The sequence below is a fragment of the Salvelinus fontinalis genome, chromosome 42, assembly GCF_029448725.1.
Source record: "Salvelinus fontinalis isolate EN_2023a chromosome 42, ASM2944872v1, whole genome shotgun sequence".
In the NCBI taxonomy this organism is placed as follows: Eukaryota; Metazoa; Chordata; class Actinopteri; order Salmoniformes; family Salmonidae; genus Salvelinus; species Salvelinus fontinalis.
The window spans coordinates 434,605-458,833 of NC_074706.1; the positions used below are offsets into that span (position 1 = coordinate 434,605).

Genomic DNA, 24,229 nt, shown 5'->3' on the forward strand with positions numbered 1-24,229 from the left:
GTGTTAGTCATTCCTACCAGTGTGTATGAACCAGTATGCTGTCACTAAAGTAGCAATGCTTCCTGGTTTCAGTCATTCCTAGCAGCGTGTATGAACCAATATTCTGTACAGTTAACTCAGTGTCGTCAATGCTAATAAACATTTAAAATTCAGCTAAAAGTCAATGTACAAGAAACAATGTTGATTTTTTAAAGTCATGCACATTGCAAGTCTTAGAAACGTTAATTTTACACCGCCTACAGTAAAAAAAAAAAAGAAAACATACGTCTGTCTCTCACACATCTGTAGAATCAATAGATCTCCAATACTAAATCCCCAAATAATCTAAACGACAATAAATAATTGCAGAATAATCCCTTACCTTCCTCATTTTGCTTCTCTTATTTCCCATCAGTTTTTCTTTATATCTGAGTCCTCCTCTCCTCCCCCTCTCTTTCCCTCTGTCCCGTCCCTCTCCTTTCCTCTCTCCCTCCCTCTCTCCAGTTAGCTATTACATAACCTCTCCAGACAAAGTCCCGGTCCAAACCTAAAGTTCTAATCTATCCCAGAATTGAGCTCTTCAGCCACCAACAGAACACTACTGATGTTGATGATAATGAAGATGATAATCCAGCCAATGAGGTCCTCCTAAATGCTGAATCAAAGATCCAATTGGTCTATTGAGAGACTATGTTGCCATGCGGTCGCCATGTGTCTCTGGTCAAAGCTCCTTGAATTGATGGAAACCCTCACACATGGTGCTACTGGCAGGATAAGTTAGGAGAGCAAGGTGATTCTATTGTCAGTTTATTTCTCTCTCTCTCTCTCTCTCTCTCTCTCTCTCTCTCTCTCTCTCACTCTTTCACTCCATTTATTTTCCCTTGATTACCCTTCAATGTAGTCCATATCAGCCCTTTACCGTTCTTTTACTCACTCACTCTGCAAATCACCAGTTTGACAGAATTGAGAGGGAGGGAGGGGGGGGGGGAGAATTAGAGGGGAAAACGGGAAGCCTTTTTAATCCTCAACATTTCAGATTAAAGGAATAGAGCGATGGGACTAGTAGAAAATGAGGGATGGAGAGGAGGGAATGCCAGAAATAGGAAAGGGAGGGATAGAGAGGAGGAGATGCCAGAAAGAGGAAAGGGAGGGATAGAGAGGAGGGGATGCCAGAAAGAGGAAAGGGAGGGATAGAGAGGAGGAGATGCTAGAAAGAGGAAAGGGAGGGATAGAGAGGAGGGGATGCCAGAAAGAGGAAAGGGAGGGATAGAGAGGAGGGGATGTCAGAAAGAGGAAAGGGAGGGATAGAGAGGAGGGGATGTCAGAAAGAGGAAAGGGAGGGATAGGGAGGAGGGGATGCTAGAAAGAGGAAAGGGAGGGATAGAGAGGAGGGGATGCTAGAAAGAGGAAAGGGAGGGATAGAGAGGAGGGGATGTCAGAAAGAGGAAAGGGAGGGATAGGGAGGAGGGGATGCTAGAAAGAGGAAAGGGAGGGATAGAGAGGAGGGGATGCCAGAAAGAGGAAAGGGAGGGATAGAGAGGAGGAGATGCTAGAAAGAGGAAAGGGAGGGGTAGAGAGGAGGAGATGCCAGAAAGAGGAAAGGGAGGGATAGAGAGGAGGAGATGCTAGAAAGAGGAAAGGGAGGGATAGAGAGGAGGGGATGCCAGAAAGAGGAAAGGGAGGGATAGAGAGGAGGAGATGCTAGAAATAGGAAAGGGAGGGATAGAGAGGAGGGGATGCCAGAAAGAGGAAAGGGAGGGATAGAGAGGAGGGGATGTCAGAAAGAGGAAAGGGAGGGATAGAGAGGAGGGGATGTCAGAAAGAGGAAAGGGAGGGATAGGGAGGAGGGGATGCTAGAAAGAGGAAAGGGAGGGATAGAGAGGAGGGGATGCTAGAAAGAGGAAAGGGAGGGATAGAGAGGAGGGGATGTCAGAAAGAGGAAAGGGAGGGATAGGGAGGAGGGGATGCTAGAAAGAGGAAAGGGAGGGATAGAGAGGAGGGGATGTCAGAAAGAGGAAAGGGAGGGATAGAGAGGAGGGGATGTCAGAAAGAGGAAAGGGAGGGATAGGGAGGAGGGGATGCTAGAAAGAGGAAAGGGAGGGATAGAGAGGAGGGGATGCTAGAAAGAGGAAAGGGAGGGATAGAGAGGAGGGGATGCTAGAAATAGGAAAGGGAGGGATAGAGAGGAGGGGATGCCAGAAAGAGGAAAGGGAGGGATAGAGAGGAGGGGATGTCAGAAAGAGGAAAGGGAGGGATAGGGAGGAGGGGATGCTAGAAATAGGAAAGGGAGGGATAGAGAGGAGAGGATGCCAGAAAGAGGAAAGGGAGGGATAGAGAGGAGGGGATGTCAGAAAGAGGAAAGGGAGGGATAGGGAGGAGGGGATGCTAGAAAGAGGAAAGGGAGGGATAGAGAGGAGGGGGAGGTAAAGTGAGGGGTTGGCCCTGAGAAGAGAGCAACACAGGGTTGGAGAGGAGGGGATGATAGGTAGTGTAACCTATCAGAGAGGAGAGGAAGGACATGTAGAGATACTAACAGGACATAAGCTATAGGAAGAGTGAATTCACAAGGAAGAAGAAAAAGAAAGTGGAAAGGAAAGAAAGGATATGAGATGAGTTCATTGTAGATTGGATGGGAGAAAGGTGAGGCTGATGGTCCTCTACACAAATACTGTTGTAGCTACTTCAGTGAACAAGCGTTTTGCCTTTCCTAAAGCCTTTTGATAACAATCCCCATGTGACTATTGTCATAATGTCATACGACACCTGATTTAAAGACATGCTGTTATAAATGACCAGACATGGTGTAGGGGTTGAGAATCACATGTATTTATTGTACTAATGTGGGGTTAGTCATGTTATTGTTGATCACCTGTCAAAGAAACCTGCCTGTTATGAGTTTGACTTTGGAGCGTCAGGATTATTGGTTTGGCGCTGAAACCTTTTGTTGTGCATCTCCACAGGGGCATTCTCAAATTGCAAGTTTGTCCCCCCCAGTTTTATCATTGCACTGTGATACAAAACATGTGCTTCAGGACCGTGCGGACGCCTCAGAGAGCAGTTATGCCCCCCCATTTCTAAAACCAAAGTTGAGCGGGTGCATCTCCAGTTAATATAACTCTTTCTGTGGGTGCATTCAGTGATCACAAGTTGCATGCATAGTGGAACTGTCACGTTCTGACCATAGTTCTTGTGTGTTTTGCTTGTTTTAGTGTTGGTCAGGACGTGAGCTGGGTGGGCATTCTATGTTGTGTGTCTAGTTTGTCTGTTTCTATGTTTGGCCTAATATGGTTCTCAATCAGAGGCAGATGTTTTGTGTTGTCTCTGATTGGGAATCATATATAGGTGGCTTGTTTTGTGTTGGGATTTTGTGGGTGGTTGTTTCCTGTCTCTGTGTTTTCTCTGCACCAGATAGGGCTGTATCGGTAAGCCACGTTTGTTATTTTGTAAGTGTTCACAGTTTCGTCTTGTTTATTAAAATCATGTTGAACACGGAATACGCTGCGTCTTGGTCCGATCCCTGCTACACCTCCTCTTCAGACGAAGAGGAGGAAGGCTGCCGTTACAGAACCACCCACCAATCTCGGACCAAGCAGCGTGGGTACGGGAAACAGCAGCAGCAGCGGCCCAGTACACAGGACTCATGGACATGGGAGGAAATTTTGGAGGGTAAAGGACACTGGGCTAACATTGGAGAATATCGCCGCTCTCGTGAAGAGATGGAGGCAGCTAAAGCCCAGGAACGGTGGTATGAGGAGGCAGCACAGAAGCGTGGCTGGAAGCCCGAGAAGAAACCCCAAAAATGTCTTGGGGGGGGGGGGCTAAAGAGGAGTGTGGCGAAGTCAGGTAGGAAACCTGCGCCCACTTCCTGTGCTTACCGTGGAGAGCGGGAGTACGGGCAGACACCTTGGTATGCGGAAAAGCGCACGGTGTCTCCTGTACGTGTGCTTAGCCTGGTGCGGTACATTCCAGCTCCATGTATCGGCCGAAGAGGAGGACGGCTGCCGTTACAAGAACAAAATAAATGTAAACGATTACCTTTTATTGACTCATTGACACAAGAGGGTTCGGTCCATTTCCTGCTCATAGTTGTGATGTCAAATGGAGGCAAGGGTTTTTGCAGTAAGGGTTTTTGCGGTAAGGGTTTTTACGGTAGTAGCTTATTCACGGGGACATATGTTGTTGATGTTTACAGCATGGGAACACCATTATTGAAAGTGTGGTTTGATGGTAACATGTATGTTTATGACCTGAACGTGTTTGTGTACCATTTTCATGCCTTTATTGAAGTTGATTGTCAATTAGGTAATTGGTAGGTTTTGCGATGCATTCTGGGTAAAAAGTATTGCTACAAGAAGCAAGCCATTGTTGGAGAGAGACAGACAGACAGACATATAACAGGACGGCATTGTAACGGCTGTCATAGTCGTTCTCCTCCTCAGACGAGGAGGAGCATGGATCGGACCAAGATGCTGATTGGTAAGTATTCATATTTTAATGGGAAAACAACAAACACTACAAAATACAACAACCAACAAACGTGACTAACCTGAAACAGTCCCTTTGTGGCCCAAACACTGACACAGGAACAAACACCCACAAAACACAAGTGAAACCCACGCTGCCTTATTTTGATTCTCAATCAGGGACAACGATTGACAGCTGTCTCTGATTGAGAATCATACCAGGCCGAACACAAAATCCCAACATAGAAAATCAAACCTAGACCAACCCACCCAACTCACGCCCTGACCAACTAAAACAAATACAAAACAAAGGAAAACAGGTCAGGGACGTGACAGAACCCCCCCCCTTAAGGTGCGAACTCCGGGCGCACCAGCACAAAGTCTAGGGGAGGGTCGGGGTGGGCGTCTGTCCACGGTGGCGGCTCTGGCGCTGGTCGTGGTCCCCACCCCACCATAGTCAACCCCCGCTTCCGTGGCCTCCTCCCAATATCCACCCTCCATGTCAATCCCACTATTCCAAAAAGCATTAACAGACTGAGGGGCAGCACCGGACTGAGGGGCAGCACCGGACTGAGGGGCAGCACCAGGATAAAGGGCAGCACCAGGATAAGGGGCAGCACCAGGATAAGGGGCAGCTCCGGACTGAGGGACAACACCGGACTGGCTGGCTGACCCTGGCTGGCTGGCAGATCCTGGCTGGCTGGCTCTGGCGGATCCTGGCTGGCTGGCTCTGGCGGATCCTGGCTGGCTGGTTCTGGCGGATCCTGGCTGGATGATGGCTCTGGCTGGTCCTGGCTGGACGGCTCTGGCTGGTCCTGGCTGGACGGCTCTGGCTGGTCCTGGTTGGACGGCTCTGGCAGATCCTGGTTGGGCGGCTCTGGCAGATCCTGTCTGGTTGGCGGCTCTGGCAGATCCTGTCTGGTTGGCGGCTCTGGCAGATCCTGTCTGGTTGGCAGCTCTGGCAGATCCTGTCTGGTTGGCGGCTCTGGCAGATCCTGTCTGGTTGGCGGCTCTGGCAGATCCTGTCTGGTTGGCGGCTCTGGCAGATCCTGTCTGGTTGGCGGCTCTGGCAGATCCTGTCTGGTTGGCGGCTCTGGCAGATCCTGTCTGGTTGGCGGCTCTGGCAGATCCTGACTGACGAATGGCTCTAGCGGCTCCTGACTGACGAACGGCTCTGACGGCTCGGGACAGACGGGCGGCTCAGATGGCGCTGTGCAGACGGATGGCTCAGATGGCGCTGGGTAGACGGATGGCTCAGATGGCGCTGGGCAGACGGATGGCTCAGATGGCACTGGGCAGACGGATGGCTCAGATGGCACTGGGCAGACGGATGGCTCAGATGGCACTGGGTAGACGGATGGCTCAGATGCCACTGGGCAGACGGACAGCGCTGGGCAGGCAGACAGTTCAGACCACGCTGGGCAGGCAGACAGTTCAGGCAGCGCTGAGCAGGCAAGCAGCGCAGGCGGCGTTGGGCAGATGGCCGACTCTGACCTGCTGAGGCGCACAGTAGGCCTGGTGCGTGGTGCCGGAACTGGAGGCACTGGGCTGGAGACACGCACCACATGGAGAGTGCGTGGAGGAGGAACAGGGCTCTGGAAACGCACTGGAAGCCTGGTGCGTGGAGTAGGCACTGGTGGTACTGGGCTGGGGCGGGGAGGTGGCGCCGGAAATACCGGACTGTGCAGGCGTACTGGCTCCCTTGAGCATTGAGCCTGCCCAACCTTACCTGGCTGAATGCTCCCCGTCGCCCGACCAGTGCGGGGAGGTGGAATAACCCGCACCGGGCTATGTAGGCGAACAGGGGACACCATTCGTAAAGCTGGTGCCATGTAAGCCGGCCCAAGGAGACGTACTGGAGGCCATATATGAAGAGCCGGCTTCATGGCACTTGGCTCAATGCCCAATCTAGCCCTACCAGTGCGGGGAGGTGGAATAACCCGCACCGGGCTATGAACACGTACAGGAGACACCGTGCGCTCTACTGCGTAACACGGTGTCTGCCCGTACTCCCGCACTCCACGGTTAGCCTGGGAAGTGGGCGCAGGTCTCCTACCTGCCCTCGGCCCACTACCTCTTAGCCACCCCCCAAGAAATTTTTGGGTGAGCCTCTCGGGCTTCCAGCCGCTCTGCCTTGCTCTCGCCTCATAATACCTCCTCTCCGCTTTCGCTGCCTCCAGCTCCGCTTTGAGGCGGCGACACTCCACTGGCTCTGCCCAGGGTCCTTTACCGTCTAGGATTTCCTCCCAAGTCCATTCCTCCTTTCCCCATTGCTGTTGTTCTTGCCTTCCTTCTCCAATCCGCTTGGTCCTGTTATGGTGGGTGTTTCTGTAACGGCTGTCGTAGTCGTTCTCCTCCTCAGACGAGGAGGAGCATGGATCGGACCAAGATGCGGATTGGTAAGTATTCATATTTTAATGGGAAAACAACAAACACTACAAAATACAACAACCAACAAACGTGACTAACCTGAAACAGTCCTGTGTGGCCAAAACACTGACACAGGAACAAACACCCACAAAACACAAGTGAAACCCAGGCTGCCTTAGTATGATTCTCAATCAGGGACAACGATTGACAGCTGTCTCTGATTGAGAATCATACCAGGCCGAACACAAAATCCCAACATAGAAAATCAAACCTAGACCAACCCACCCAACTCACGCCCTGACCAACTAAAACAAATACAAAACAAAGGAAAACAGGTCAGGAACGTGACAGGCATGCTACTGGCTTTACAGGCATTGAAGCCTTGGTGTTCTTCTGTTAGAGTTTTATGTTAATCGTGTCAGTTTATCAGACCTGCCTTTTTGTTCATCATCAAATCAAATTAAATGTATTTATATAGCCCTTCTTACATCAGCTGATATCTCAAAGTGCTGTACAGAAACCCAGCCTAAAACCCCAAACAGCAAGAAATGCAGGTGTAGAAGCACCTATGTGATTTTGTAAGTAATTGTACAGTTCCCCGGCTCGTTTATCCTCCCTTTGCAAATAAAAAGCCTCACATTGGCAAGATAAAGCACATCTTCCTCCTATGCCTCTTCAATGTTAAAATCTAACCTCATGGTCAACCTTACACCTCATTTTGCCTCCTCAATGTTAAAATCTAACCTCATGGTCAACCTTACACCTCATTTTGCCTCCTCACTGTTTTAAAATCTAACCCCATGGTCAATCTCACACCTCATTTTGCCTCCTCACTGTTAAAATATAACCTCATTGTCACACCCTGGCCTCTGTTATATTGATTTTCTTTATTAGTTTAGTTAGGTCAGGGTGTGACATGGGATGTTTGTGTGTTTTGTCTAGTTTAGGGTGTGTGTATTGTTTAGGGGTTTGTGTATAGTGTATGGGATTGTGTTCAGTAGAGAGGTTTAGGAAAGTCTATGGTTGCCTGGTTTGGTTCTCAATCAGAGACAGCTGTTTATTGTTGTCTCTGATTGGGAGGCATATTTAAGGCAGCCATAGGCTTTAGGTGATTGTGGGTTATTGTCTATGTCTATGTTGCATGTGTGCACGTAGTTTGTTTTAGCTTCACGTTCGTTTATAAGTGTTTTGTTTGTCTTCATTAAAAGAAGATGTCTTTCTTTCACGCTGCGCCTTGGTCCACTCATTCGTCTTATAACGATCGTGACACTCATGGTCAATCTCACAACTCACGTTGCCTCCTCACTGTTAAAATCTAACCTCATGGTCAACCTCACACCTCATTTTGCCTCCTCACTGTTAAAATATATCCTCATGGTCAACCTCACACCTCATTTTGCCTCCTCACTGTTAAAATATATCCTCATGGTCAACCTCACACCTCATTTTGCCTCCTCACTGTTAAAATCTAACCTCATGGTCAACCTCACACCTCATTTTGCCTCCTCACTGTTAAAATATATCCTCATGGTCAACCTCACACCTCATTATTCTATTTCTATATTCTCCTCTTGCAGATGTTTAGGGTTCTTGGCCTGCTGTTCTTTCTATGTGGATCTACCCAGCAGGACTTGGGTTCCAACAGAAGATAAAGGCATTACTTGTATTCAAACAACCACCGTAGTAATACAGTTTAAATACTGCTTAAACCAGCAGGGGTTACATGAGACTACTGCTTTAGAACATTTAGAATGCAATGTCAAAGAATGTTTAGAATGTCAAGGAATGTTCAGAATGTCTAGGAACAGTTAGAATGTCTAGGAACATTTAGAATGTCTAGGAACAGTTAGAATGTCTAGGAACAGTTAGAATGTCTAGGAACAGTTAGAATGTCTAGGAACAGTTAGAATGTCTAGGAACAGTTAGAATGTCTAGGAACAGTTAGAATGTCTAGGAACGTTTAGAAGCCAACATTGTCTCGTTTTGCCGTGGATGATTGGGAAGAAGATTCCGGCACAAATGAGACAGATGGTATCAGCATTATGAGAAATGGATGAAGAATATTAGGGTGAAAATGTCACAGTGAATTATGATGTAATAGTTGTATTATGAAAAACGATTATGTACTTCATATCTTCATGATCAAATAAGCCCTGAAATTGCTGCTGGAATATGTTCAAGTTGTACATTATGATCATTTGAGAAATGGTAAAAAAAAATCCTCGTCAATGTAATTTGAGTAAGTGTGAGTTTGTGCTGAAAGTGTGTGTGTGTGTGTGTGCTCCCCCAGCAGTGTGGTGACTACAGTAGAGAGTAGCAATGTGTCCAGGCCATTAGAGTAGAGCTGGGCACCACAACACTAATCCCTATTGTCACATTGGAAAGGCAATCACACACACTCCTCCCTCTGTATCTCTCTGTCTTGTTCTATCGCTCTTTGTATCACCCCCTCTCTCTTTCTTCTCTCTCTCTCCCTATATCACTGCCTCTATCACTCCCTCTACCATTCCCTCTGTCTCACTCTCTCTGCCTCTCTCTCTCTCTCCCTTCCTGTATTCTGTATCTCCATCTTTTGATAGAGCTCTCTCCCTCCCTCTCCCCCTCTATGTATCAATCTATAGCAAACTGCAATGGAACGTCCCAACACTAACTACAGCACCAAGCCCAGTTTTGCATGAGAGGCTGCAGTACTCAATCTAGACCACTAGAGGCAGTCATTCTAGAGAATCCCCACTAGATGGCAGTCATTCTAGAGAATCCCCACTAGATGACAGTCATTCTAGAGAATCCCCACTAGATGGCAGTCTAACACAATCAGAAGATCAATGGTCACCGGCTGACTCTCCGGTTGAGGACTACTGAGTGTGCAAGCTTGGGTTCCAACCAGGCCAGCTCTGTCAGATCATAGTGAATGCTGTTGAGCAATGTATATACATGTCTTCCTCCGGTTGACCCATTCTTAGGGTAAATAAATAAAGATCGTTGTACCAGTTCAGGACCTTTTGACAATTGTAGCTTTTTGGTCCCAAAAACACTTTTGATCAGATTTAATTTTAACAATCTGTCATAAAGAGCCACAGGAGGCTGGTGGCACCTTAATTGGGGAGGACGATCACGTGGTAATGGCTGGAGCGGAATAAGTGTAAAGGTATCAACAACATCCAACACATGGTTTCCTGCCTGTATTATGAGCCGTCCTCCCCACAGCAGCCTCCACTGTAGAGCACATGTTCACCTTCATAAAACACATGGTTTCCAGCCTGTATTATGACCCGTCCTCTCCACAGCAGCCTCCACTGTAGAGCACATGTTCAACTTCATAAAACACATGGTTTCCTGCCTGTATTATGAGCCGTCCTCCCCACAGCAGCCTCCACTGTAGAGCACATGTTCAACTTCATAAAACACATGGTTTCCTTCCTGTATTATGAGCCGTCCTCCCCACAGCAGCCTCCACTATTATGAGCCGTCCTCCCCACAGCAGCCTCCACTGTAAAGAGCACATGTTCACCTTCATAAAACACATGGTTTCCTGCCTGTATTATGAGCCGTCCTCCCCACAGCAGCCTCCACTGTAAAGAGCACATGTTCACCTTCATAAAACACATGGTTTCCTGCCTGTATTATGAGCCGTCCTCCCCACAGCAGCCTCCACTGTAAAGAGCACATGTTCACCTTCATAAAACACATGGTTTCCTGCCTGTATTATGAGCCGTCCTCCCCACAGCAGCCTCCACTGTAGAGCACATGTTCAACTTCATAAAACACATGGTTTCCTGCCTGTATTATGAGCCGTCCTCCCCACAGCAGCCTCCACTGTAGAGCACATGTTCAACTTCATAAAACACATGGTTTCCTTCCTGTATTATGAGCCGTCCTCCCCACAGCAGCCTCCACTGTAGAGCACATGTTCAACTTCATAAAACACATGGTTTCCTGCCTGTATTATGAGTCGTCCTCCCCACAGCAGCCTCCACTGTAGAGCACATGTTCAACTTCATAAAACACATGGTTTCCTGCCTGTATTATGAGCCGTCCTCCCCACAGCAGCCTCCACTGTAGAGCACATGTTCAACTTCATAAAACACATGGTTTCCTGCCTGTATTATGAGCCGTCCTCCCCACAGCAGCCTCCACTGTAGAGCACATGTTCAACTTCATAAAACACATGGTTTCCTGCCTGTATTATGAGCCGTCCTCCCCACAGCAGCCTCCACTGTAGAGCACATGTTCAACTTCATAAAACACATGGTTTCCTGCCTGTATTATGAGCCGTCCTCCCCACAGCAGCCTCCACTGTAGAGCACATGTTCAACTTCATAAAACACATGGTTTCCTGCCTGTATTATGAGCCGTCCTCCCCACAGCAGCCTCCACTGTAGAGCACATGTTCACCTTCATAAAACACATGGTTTCCTGCCTGTATTATGAGCCGTCCTCCCCACAGCAGCCTCCACTGTAGAGCACATGTTCAACTTCATAAAACACATGGTTTCCAGCCTGTATTATGAGCCGTCCTCCCCACAGCAGCCTCCACTGTAAAGAGCACATGTTCACCTTCATAAAACACATGGTTTCCTGCCTGTATTATGAGCCGTCCTCCCCACAGCAGCCTCCACTGTAGAGCATATGTTCACCTTCATAAAACACATGGTTTCCTGCCTGTATTATGAGCCGTCCTCCCCACAGCAGCCTCCACTGTAAAGAGCACATGTTCACCTTCATAAAACACATGGTTTCCTGCCTGTATTATGAGCCGTCCTCCCCACAGCAGCCTCCACTGTAAAGAGCACATGTTCACCTTCATAAAACACATGGTTTCCTGCCTGTATTATGAGCCGTCCTCCCCACAGCAGCCTCCACTGTAAAGAGCACATGTTCACCTTCATAAAACACATGGTTTCCTGCCTGTATTATGAGCCGTCCTCCCCACAGCAGCCTCCACTGTAGAGCACATGTTCAACTTCATAAAACACATGGTTTCCTGCCTGTATTATGAGCCGTCCTCCCCACAGCAGCCTCCACTGTAGAGCACATGTTCAACTTCATAAAACACATGGTTTCCTGCCTGTATTATGAGCCGTCCTCCCCACAGCAGCCTCCACTGTAGAGCACATGTTCAACTTCATAAAACACATGGTTTCCAGCCTGTATTATGAGCCGTCCTCCCCACAGCAGCCTCCACTGTAGAGCACATGTTCAATTTCATAAAACACATGGTTTCCTGCCTGTATTATGAGTCGTCCTCCCCACAGCAGCCTCCACTGTAGAGCACATGTTCAACTTCATAAAACACATGGTTTCCAGCCTGTATTATGAGCCGTCCTCCCCACAGCAGCCTCCACTGTAGAGCACATGTTCAACTTCATAAAACACATGGTTTCCTGCCTGTATTATGAGCCGTCCTCCCCACAGCAGCCTCCACTGTAGAGCACATGTTCAACTTCATAAAACACATGGTTTCCTGCCTGTATTATGAGCCGTCCTCCCCACAGCAGCCTCCACTGTAGAGCACATGTTCAACTTCATAAAACACATGGTTTCCAGCCTGTATTATGAGCCGTCCTCCCCACAGCAGCCTCCACTGTAGAGCACATGTTCAACTTCATAAAACACATGGTTTCCTGCCTGTATTATGAGCCGTCCTCCCCACAGCAGCCTCCACTGTAGAGCACATGTTCAACTTCATAAAACACATGGTTTCCTGCCTGTATTATGAGCCGTCCTCCCCACAGCAGCCTCCACTGTAGAGCACATGTTCAACTTCATAAAACACATGGTTTCCTGCCTGTATTATGAGCCGTCCTCCCCACAGCAGCCTCCACTGTAGAGCACATGTTCAACTTCATAAAACACATGGTTTCCTGCCTGTATTATGAGCCGTCCTCCCCACAGCAGCCTCCACTGTAGAGCACATGTTCAACTTCATAAAACACTTGGTTTCCTGCCTGTATTATGAGCCGTCCTCCCCACAGCAGCCTCCACTGTAGAGCACATGTTCAACTTCATAAAACACATGGTTTCCTGCCTGTATTATGAGCCGTCCTCCCCACAGCAGCCTCCACTGTAGAGCACATGTTCAACTTCATAAAACACATGGTTTCCTGCCTGTATTATGAGCCGTCCTCCCCACAGCAGCCTCCACTGTAGAGCACATGTTCAACTTCATAAAACACATGGTTTCCTGCCTGTATTATGAGCCGTCCTCCCCACAGCAGCCTCCACTGTAAAGAGCACATATTCAACTTCATAAAACACATGGTTTCCTGCCTGTATTATGAGCTGTCCTCCCCACAGCAGCCTCCACTGTAAAGAGCACATGTTCAACTTCATAAAACACATGGTTTCCTGCCTGTATTATGAGCTGTCCTCCCCACAGCAGCCTCCACTGTAAAGAGCACATGTTCAACTTCATAAAAAAACATGTTTTCCATCTCATGAGGGTTAACTAAAAAAAATGACTTTAGTAAGTGTCAAATAAAATAACAGGGTTGACTGTAACAGGGTTGACTGTAACAGGGTTGACTGTAACAGGGTTGACCGTAACAGGGTTGACTGTAACAGGGTTGACGATTTCGTCTGCCCTAAATCTCCTTGTGACAGGAGGAATGGAAGTGTGTTGTGTGCAACAGGGAGTGACAACTAAACCCACTATATGTATTTTCTTCATTACATTCATCAAGCATTTCTATCTGTCTAATGGTTTACAGGTGGACGCTCGACAAAACAAAACAGCAGAAAATGACCAGGAAGAGTAGAACCAGTTCACCTGCTTTTACAAGATCGTTTCTCGTTTCTTTAGAAAAGAAAGAGAATAGTTTCATCTTATTAAAAGGAGAGTTCAGTTCACGTAACGGTGTTGATTTTAAAATGAGAGACAGATGTAAATTAATCACTAATCACATCAAATAAATAATAATATTCAGAAATTACTTTCTCAAAGCAACAAATAAATAGGGCTTTTACAATGATGCTGAAAACTTGGAGAAATGTGGGGGTTAGGTGGGTTAAAACCTTCCTAGAGGTCACAGAGGGTGCACGGAGCAACTTAGTATTCGTAGAAAGAAATCTGATTTATTGAATTCTCCATGTGGTCTATATTACACGGCACTTCAATTAATATAACAAGATTTTACAATTCAATATTCGTGCATCATTTCTACTTAAAATATCAAAGGGAGACAAAAGGCACTCTTTGTGGAACGACCCCTGAATGACAATGTCTGACAACTGAAGGGCTACATACAGAACAGGGAAAGAACGTCCACATTCATCAAACAGCAGAGAACTTCACATGTAAAACCATAGTCCTCGGACTCTCAGTGTAATTTCATGTTGTGTTCACAGCTGAGGAAAAAGCCTACAGTCAAGTAACAACACATGTAACCCCGGATCAAACAGCTGAGGAAATGTGATTGTCTCCTCTTTTCAACGGCATTAAACACACCAGATGTCTTAGGGTGTATCCCAAAAGGCACCCCTATTCCCTATATAGTGCACTACTTTTAACCAGGGCCCAATAGTCCACTATGTAGAGAATAGGGTGCCAGAATGGGACGCAGGTTTAGACATAGTAGGATGATGGGAGAGACGGTAGAAACACATTTTAATAACAATCTCATATCGCAAAGTCAACAACTTTATGACGGTGTTCAGAAGAAAGGATCCCCAACATACCATCCTGACCCTGGTTTAACCTGGACTCTGGATCATAATGCTGGAAAGGCACAGAGGTGTGTATGCGTGTGTGTGTGTGTGTGTGTGTGTGTGTGTGTGTGTGTGTGTGTGTGTGTGTGTGTGTGTGTGTGTGTGTGTGTGTGTGTGTGACTGCTTCCTGACCCTTTCCTTTGAGCCTCTTGAAGGTTGAGCGGATCTTTAATCAAGTTAACTGCAATAGTCTGCTGTGGTTTGTGTGTGTGTGTGTGTCATCTGTTGTAACATCTAGTCATCATCTGTCTAGTCCTACTGACTCACACATCACTCATTCATTCACTAGTTCATCTGTCTCATGGGTTTTACATCAAAATACACATTCATATATTTTCCACAGCAAGATACATCTCATCGCCCTGATTTTTCCTCCTCTCCCCTCTCTCCTCCTCTCCTCTCTCTCCTACCTCTCCCCTCTCTCCTACCTCTCCCCTCTCTCCTCCTCTCCTCTCTCTCCTACCTCTCCTCTCTCTCCTCCTCCCCTCTCCTCTCTCTCCTTCTCTCTTTTCTCTCCTCTCCTCTCCTACCTTTCCTCTCTTTCCTCCTCTCCTTGCTCTCGTCTCCTCCTCTCCTACCTCCTCTCTCTCTAGTACACATATCCAGGCATCAGATATCTCAGAATGAACTGTGAAAAAAACACACACACACATAGTATAGTAATTGAGGCCAACAGCAGCAGCAGCATATCGTTGCTGGTTCAAATGGAAGTTGACAGGTTTTCGATTGTCATCACAGAGGATAACAGCATCGAAACACAATATATATATATATATATTGTGTTTGTTCTTGCATGTGTAGGTACATGCATGTATAGCGTTGTACACTCTGGGCCGGTTTAATACATACACTGTTAACGCACTGGGATATCCCTCCCATGTGTTTATCTCTCTATTTACATGTAGACGATGTGAAAGATGTCCATTGTGGATGGAAGCTGTAGCACAACAGTGATGGCTTTTCCTAATATTGTACATGTCTAGGTTATGCAGTTATTTGTGTTGTATTTAGGCAATCACTGAATTGATCAATTAGCTCAGTTGGTCAGGTGTGGAGCCTAGATGGAACAAAACCCTGCAGTTCCTGCAGCACTCCTGGTACAGGGTTACGTACCCCTGATCTAGTCTGTTACTTTTTAACAATTTGGTCCCTCTTCCTGTCTTTCTCTCTCTTCTTATCTATTCTATCTCCATCTCACTCGCTCTCTCTATTTATCTCTCTCTTTTTCTCTCTCCCTCTCTCTCCCTCTCTCTCTCACTCTCTATTTCTCTCTCTCTCACTCTCTCACTCTCTCTTTCTCTCTCTCTCACTCTCTATTTCTCTTTCTTTCTCTCTCTCTCTCTCTATTTCTCTCTCTCTCACTCTCTCACTCTCTCTTTCTCTCTCTCTCACTCTCTATTTCTCTTTCTTTCTCTCTCTCTCTCTCTCTCTCTCTATTTCTCTCTCTCTCACTCTCTATTTCTCGTTCTCTCTCCCTCACTCTCTCCCTCTCTCTCACTGGATTGTTCCATATTTCCCATTGATACTCCCACATTCTCCATAATTCCCTATAGACATGTAGATCTGTAGACCTGTAGACCTGTAGACCTGTAGTGTGTCGTATGATTGTGTTTTCTTTATCTACTGTATATGAGATTTGGGTTGTCTGGTATGTTCTAGAATGATTGGAATGGATTACAATAGGGCCCCAATGACAGAAGGAGAGCGAGACCAGAGAGAAAGACAGTGGGATAGAAAGACAGTGAGAGAGAGGGAGGGAGGGATAGAGAAACAGAGGGATAGACAAGATAGTGAGAGAGAGGGAGGGAGGGATAGAGAAATAGAGAGAGATAATCACTTATATTCTGTATGACAGCTGTCAAACGACTATGTCAGATCAGCTCAGCTTGTTTCAACTGTCTGTCTGTCTGTCTGTCTGTCTGTCTGTCTGTATATATTTATGATTTATCTTATTTTTACAGCACCTTCAGCACCCGTACTTCCCACAGCTATGGCCTTTACTACTATAACCCAGAGAAACACATTAATTAACACATTCATAAAAAGGCAAAACAAACAGTCCAAAAATGAATCATAAGGTTTTGAAGTGTCTGTCCTATATCTATGAGACACAAGGAAGCTCAGGAAATACTGTGTATATTTATTTGTTCGACACATCGTTATCTCCTTATTTGTGTCACTTCCATACTTCCATTCATAATTTGAATGGAAGTTTACCTTCAGGTTACCTTCAGACGAGTCCTGTCCCGGGTCTTAGAGCAAAACAGAGAACCCCATCATGTTAGATATCTCCAGCTTAAACAGACAAGTGTGTCAATCAACTCATAAAGATTTTAACCATCTCCTTTCTTAATGTTACTTTTCCTGTAGTTGATCCTAAGTGTTATTTTGAACTATTTCCTGTAGTTTTTCCTAAGTGTTATTCTGAACTATTTCCTGTAGTTTTTCCTAAGTGTTATTTCGAACTATTTCCTGTAGTTTTTCCTAGGTGTTAATTTGAACTATTTCCTGTAGTTTTTCCTAAGTGTTATTTTGATCTATTACCTGTAGTTGATCCTACGTGTTAATTTGAACTATTTCCTGTAGTTGGTCCTAAGTGTTAATTTGAACTATTTCCTGTAGTTTTTCCTATGCTAGGTCCTAAGACTAGTCTATTACCATCTCCTAGTCTCAGCTGAGAGTGAATCTGTCTGTAAAGAGATCATTTTATCCTCTGAGTGGTTTAATTTCACCACCATAACCCTCCCTCCATCCCTCACAATGTTTCCCAATCAATCTATCCTCCCTTTCTCACCTCTCCCTCATCCCAGGGCAGCAGGTAGCCTAGCGGTTGAGAGTGTTTGAATCCCGGAGCCGACTAGGTGGAAAATCAGCCGATGTGCCCTTGAGCAAGGCACTTAACCCTCATTGCTCCTTTAAGTCTCTCTGGATAAGAGTGTCTACTAAATGACTAAAATGTCAATGTCAAGCTTTTCTGTCCATTTTTCCTGTTTTTGTCCTTCTGTCAATATTTCTGTTGCCATGGAGATCAATGACTTGCAGAGAAACAGGCAGAATGAAAGAATGAAAGATAGAAATCACCCTTTTCTGAAATCATGTTTTGAAATCTTTTTTTTTGCTGTAACTCTATACTGACCTAACTGTGTCCCAAATGGCACCCTATTCCCTACATAGTGCACTAATTTTGACCAGAACCCTATGGGATCTCCTTCAAAGTAGTGCATTATGTAGGGAATATGGAGCCATTTGAGACACTCGCCTAGCCCTCACTAAAACACTAATCTGGACCCATGACTGTTACCATAACAACACACCTTTAATGGTACCATTCAGTCTGATTGTCCGTATTGCTGGCAGGCCCCTAGCATTGTATCCATTCAGGAGAAGTCTCAGGAGTCATAGTATTACTGACAAATGTCCATCTCTCTCTCTCTCTCTCTGAATGACAACTGTCCATCTCTCTCTCTCTCTCTCTGAATGACAACAGTCCATCTCTCTCTCTCTGTTTATGTGTGTGTCACCCTATTAGATCTGGAAGTGTTAAATAACTACAGTGACTCAGTGAGAACACTGTCTATTCTTTACATGACTCCTGATGATATATGGGAAGTCTTATGTTGTCATGTAAATGTAGAAACATAATGAAAATGATATTGTAGTTGGAGTCAAATGAGTCAGTAGAACATCTGTGGACATGCTAGATAAAGAACATGACTACTCTCCCTCTCTCTCTCCCACCTCTCTCTCTCTCTTTCTCTCCCTCTCTCTCGCTCTCTCTCCCCCTTTCTCTCGTTCTCTCTCTCTCGTTCTTTCTCTTTCTCTCTCTCTCCCTCTCCCTCGCTCTCTCTCCCCCTTTCTCTCATTTTCTCTCTCTTCTCTCTCTCTTTCTTTCTCTTTTTCTCTCTCCCTCCCTCTTTTTCTCTCTCTCTCTCCCAGTGTCTGTCCATTCATCTCATCTTCTGTTCCATCTACTTCAGGTGTCTGTTCATTCATCTCATCTTCTGTTCCATCTACTTCAGGTGTCTGTTCATTCATCTCATCTTCAGTTCCATCTACTTCAGGTGTCTGTCCATTCATCTCATCTTCAGTTCCATCTACTTCAGGTGACTGTTCATTCATCTCATCTTCTGTTCCATCTACTTCAGGTGTCTGTCCATTCATCTCATCTTCTGTTCCATCTTCTTCAGGTGTCTGTCCATTCATCTCATCTTCTGTTCCATCTACTTCAGGTGTCTGTCCATTCATCTCATCTTCTGTTCCATCTACTTCAGGTGTCTGTCCATTCATCTCATCTTCAGTTCCATCTACTTCAGGTGTCTGTCCATTCATCTTCACTCTGGAGTTTGAACATAAAGAGCTGAAGAGCATCATATTATATCCTGGTTTCTTCCTTCCTTCTTTAAGTGAACATTGAACATTAACATTGTATTTTATTCAAAGCTTTATTTTTCATGGTCAAAGCATTATGGTTAATTTCCTCCACCACCACGTAATCTGTTGTTTCTCAGTGTACGGTGTGTTAACATGAAGGGCTGATGAACAGCGATTACAACAGAAAGATCGAGCTTAATGACGAGTTTGGAGGGTACTATGGTGTTAAATGCTGAGCTGTAGTCGATAAACAGCATTCTTACATGGGTATTCCTCTTGTCCAGATGGGTTAGAGCAGTGTGCAGTGTGACTGCAATTGCGTCGTCTGTGGACCTATTGGGGCGGTAAGCAAATTGGAGTGGTTCTAGGGTGTCAGGTAGGGTGGAGGTGATATGGTCCTTGACTAGTCTCTCAAAGCACTTCATGATGACAGAAGTGAGTGCTACGGGGCAGTAGTCATTTAGTTCAGTTACCTTAGCTTTCTTGGGGAAAGGAACAATGGTGGCCCTCTTGAAGCATGTGGGAACAGCAGACTGGGATAAGGATTTATTGAATATGTATAACGGTCATCGTGGCATGAGGAAGTGGACCAAAGCGCAGCGTGGTAAGTGTTCATGCTTTCTTTATTAAAACAGAACACTGAGACAAAATAACCAAAAGATAGAACAACACGAAACAGTTCTGTCTGGTGCAGACACAAAACAGAAAACACCCACAAAACGTAGGTGGGAAAAGGCTACCTAAGTATGGTTCTCAATCAGAGACAATGATATACAGCTGCCTCTGATTGAGAACCACACCCGGTCAAACACATAGAAATAGAAAACATAGAACACAAAACATAGAATGCCCACCCCAACTCACGCCCTGACCAACCTTAATAGAGACATAAAAAGGATCTCTAAGGTCAGGGCGTGACAACATGTCCGTAAACACGCCAGCCAGCTGGTCTGTGCATGCTCTGAGGACGCGGCAAGGGATGCCGTCTGGGCCGGCAGCCGTGCAAGGTTTAACACGTTTAAATGTTTTATTCACGTTGGCTGCAGTGAAGGAGAGCCCGCAGGTTTTGGTAGCGGGCCGTGGCAGTGGCACTGTATTTTCCTCAAAGCAAGCAAAAAAGTTGTTTAGTTTGTTTGGGAGCAAGACATCATGGTCCGCGACGGGGCTGGTTTTTCTTTTGTAGTCCGTGATTGACTGTAGACCCTGCCACATACCTCTCGTATCTGAGCTGTTGAATTGCGACTCTACTTTGTCTCTATACTGACGTTTAGCTTGTTTGATTGCCTTGCGGTGGGAATAGCTACACTGTTTATATTCGGTCATGTTTCCGGTCACCTTCCCCTGATTAAAAGCAGTGGTTCGCCCTTTCAGTTTTGCGTGAATGCTGCCATCAATCCACGGTTTCTGGTTGTTGAATGTTTTAATAGACGCTGTGGGTACAATATCATCGACATCACCGCACTTGCTAATAAACTCGCTCACCGAATCAGCGTATTCATCAATGTTGTTGTTCGACGCTATGCGGAACATATCCCAGTCTCGACCCCGCTGTGTGCAACTGGGTCCTGGACTTCCTGACGGGCCACCCCCAGGTGTTGAGGGTAGGTAACAACATATCCACCCCGCTGATCCTCAACACTGAGGCCCCACAAGGGTGCGTTCTCAGCCCTCTCCTGTACTCTCTTTTCACCCACGACTGCGTGGCCATGCACGCTTCCAACTCAATAATCAAGTTTGCAGACAACACTACAGTGGTAGGCTTGATTACCAACAACGATGATACGGCCTACAGGGAGGAGGTGAGGGCCCTCGGAGTGTGGTGTCAGGAAAATAACCTCACACTCAATGTCAACAAAACAAAGGAGATGATCGTGGACTTCAGGAAACAGCAGAGGGAGCAGCCCCCTATCCACATCGACGGGACAGTAGTGGAAAGGGTGGAAAGTGTTAAGTTCCTTGGCGTACACATCACGGACAAACTGAAATGGTCCACCCACACAGACAGCGTGGTGAAGAAGGTGCAACAGCGCCACTTCAACCTCAGGAGGCTGAAGAAATTTGGCTTCTCACTAAAAACACTTTTACAGATGCACAATCGAGAGCATCCTGTCGGGCTGTATCACCGCCTGGTACGGCAACTGCTCCGCCGATAACCGTAAGGCTCTCCAGAGGGTAGAAAGGTCTGCTCAACGCATCACCGGGGGCAAACTACCTGCCCTCCAGGACACCTACACCACCCGATGTCACAGGAAGGCCAAAAAGATCATCAAGGACAACAACCACCTGAGCCACTGCCTGTTCACCCCGCTATCATCCAGAAGGCCAGGTCAGTACAGGTGCATCAAAACGAGGACCGAGAGACTGAAAAACAGCTTCTATCTCAAGGATATCAGACAGCCATCACTAACATTGAGTGCCTGCTGCCAACATACTGACTCATCTCTAGCCACTTTAATAATGAAAAATTGATGTAATAAATGTATCACTATCCAATTCAATTCAATTCAAGGGGCTTTATTGGCATGGGAAACATGTGTTAACATTGCCAAAGCAAATGAGGTAGACAATACACAAAAGTGAAACAAACAAAACTAATTAACAGTAAACATTACACATACAGAAGTTTCAAAACAATAAAGACATTACGAGTGTCATATTAAATATATACAGTGTTGTAACAATGTACAAATGGTTAAAGCACACAAGTTAAAATAAGTAAGCATAAATATGGGTTGTATTTACAATGGTGTTTGTTTTTCACTGGTTGCCCTTTTCTTGTGGCAACAGGTCACAAATCTTGCTGCTGTGATGGCACACTGTAGAATTTCACCCAGTAGATATGGGAGTTTATCAAAATTTGATTTGTTTTCGAATTCTTTGTGGATCTGTGTGATCTGAGGGAAATATGTGTCTCTAATATGGTCATACATTGGGCAGGAGGTTAGGAAGTGCAGCTCGGTTTCCACCTCATTTTGTGGGCAGTGTGCACATAGCCTGTCTTCTCTTGAGAGCCATGTCTGCCTACGGCGGCCTTTCTCAATAGCAAGGCTATGCTCACTGAGTCTGTACATAGTCAAAGCTTTCCTTAAGTTTGGGTCAGTCACAGTGGTCAGGTATTCTGCCACTGTGTACTCTCGGTTTAGGGCCAAATAGCATTCTAGTTTGCTCTGTTTTTTTGTTAATTCTTTCCAATGTGTCAAGTAATTGTCTTTTTGTTTTCTCATGATTTGGTTGGGTCTAATTGTGCTGTTGTCCTGGGGCTTTGTGGGGTGTGTTTGTGTTTGTGAACAGAGCCCTAGGACCAGCTTGCTTAGGGGACTCTTCTCCAGGTTCATCTCTCTGTAGGTGATGGCTTTGTTATGGAAGGTTTGGGAATCGCTTCCTTTTAGGTGGTTGTAGAATTTAACAGCTCTTTTCTGGATTTTGATAATTAGTGGGTATCGGCCTAATTCTGCTCTGCATGCATTATTTGGTGTTCTGCGTTGTACACGGAGGATATTTTTGCAGAATTCTGCATGCAGAGTCTCAATTTGGTGTTTGCCCCATTTTGTGAAATCTTGGTTGGTGAGCGGACCCCAGACCTCACAACCATAAAGGGCAATGGGCTCTATAACTGATTCAAGTATTTTTAGCCAGATCCTGATTGGTATGTTGAAATTATGTTCCTTTTGATGGCATAGAATGCCCTTCTTGCCTTGTCTCTCAGATCGTTCACAGCTTTGTGGAAGTTACCTGTGGTGCTGATGTTTAGGCCGAGGTATGTATAGTTTTTTGTGTGCTCTAGGGCAACGGTGTCTAGATGGAATTTGTGGTCCTGGCGACTGGACCTTTTTTGGAACACCATTATTTTGGTTTTACTGAGATTTACTGTCAGGGCCCAGGTCTGACAAGATCTGTGCAGAAGATCTAGGTGCTGCTGTAGGCCCTCATTGGTTGGTGACAGAAGCACCAGATCATCAGCAAACAGTAGACATTTGACTTCGGATTCTAGTAGGGTGAGACCGGGTGCTGCAGACTGTTCTAGTGCCCGCGCCAATTCGTTGATATATATGTTGAAGAGGGTGGGGCTTAAGCTGCATCCCTGTCTCACCCCACGACCCTGTGTGAAGAAATGTGTGTGTTTTTTGCCAATTTTAACCGCACACTTGTTGTTTGTGTACATGGATTTTATAATGTCGTATGTTTTACCCCCAACACCACTTTCCATCAATTTGTATAGCAGACCCTCATGCCAAATTGAGTCGAAGGCTTTTTTGAAATCAACAAAGCATGAGAAGACTTTGCCTTTGTTTTGGTTTGTTTGGTTGTCAATTAGAGTGTGTAGGGTGAATACATGGTCTGTTGTACGGTAATTTGGTAAAAAGCCAATTTGACATTTGCTCAGTACATTGTGTTCATTGAGGAAATGTACGAGTCTGCTGTTAATGATAATGCAGAGTATTTTACCAAGGTTACTGTTGACGCATATTCCACGGTAGTTATTGGGGTCAAATTTGTCTCCACTTTTGTGGATTGGGGTGATCAGTCCTTGGTTCCAAATATTGGGGAAGATGCCAGAGCTAAGGACGATGTTAACCTGTTAAAGCTGGGGGCGCTGTTGTCACTATTTATGGTAATCGTGTAATTTTTGAAACGGCTTCCTACAAAATTCTTGATCGTACAATATGCATATTATTATTATTATTGGATATAAAACAGTCTATAGTTTCTATAGGAGTTGAAATGTTCTCTCTAAGTGGAACAGAACCCATTCTACAGCAATTTCCCTGACATGGAGTCAGATTTCAGATATTTTGGCCACTGTTCTGGAGTCAGTTTTAAAGCCAATGTTATTCCTATGAGTATACGGACACTGCTTACGTCTTCCCCTGGATGCCTTTACGTGATGACGATTTGAATGGGGTCGATTGCGCAATCACAGACACTATAAATTAAAAAACCCTGTAGTTAGTAACTCTTTTGCAGCTGCGTCATGCGCGTGGAGGACAACGACCCGCACCTGTTCCAAGCATTAGTGTTGGGAGTAATCTTTCTCCGGTCATGTTAAGACTCGTTATAGGAGTTAAAACTTCTTGAGAATACAGGGGGTGCTATTTCGCATTAGCATAATTGCCTCTACAGACTAAACTGCCTCTTATTCAATTATTGCTGTTACTATATGCATATAACCATATAGCATTGGATAGAAAACAAGCTACGGTTTCTAAAACCGTTCCAATTGAGTCTCTGAGTCAAACACAGGTCATTTCACAGCACTTTCCCTGAGCCTGAAAAAGATTGCAAGATGTGTATGCTCGCTTCAAAGCTCTGCCTATATATGGTCACGCCACCTATGACCC

General features: G+C 45.7%; 1 protein-coding gene across 1 annotated transcript in view; it reads right to left on the reverse strand.

The window, feature by feature from the left end:
- The window catches only part of LOC129841034 (calcium-binding protein 2-like), a 32,215-nt gene extending 13,367 nt beyond the window's left edge, over positions 1 to 18,848 (reverse strand). Inside the window, exon 1 of the mRNA XM_055909147.1 lies at positions 18,492 to 18,848. Within this exon, the coding sequence (XP_055765122.1) occupies positions 18,492 to 18,848 (357 nt within the window). The remainder of the gene's footprint in view (positions 1 to 18,491) is intronic.
- Between the last annotated feature and the right edge of the window lie 5,381 nt (positions 18,849 to 24,229).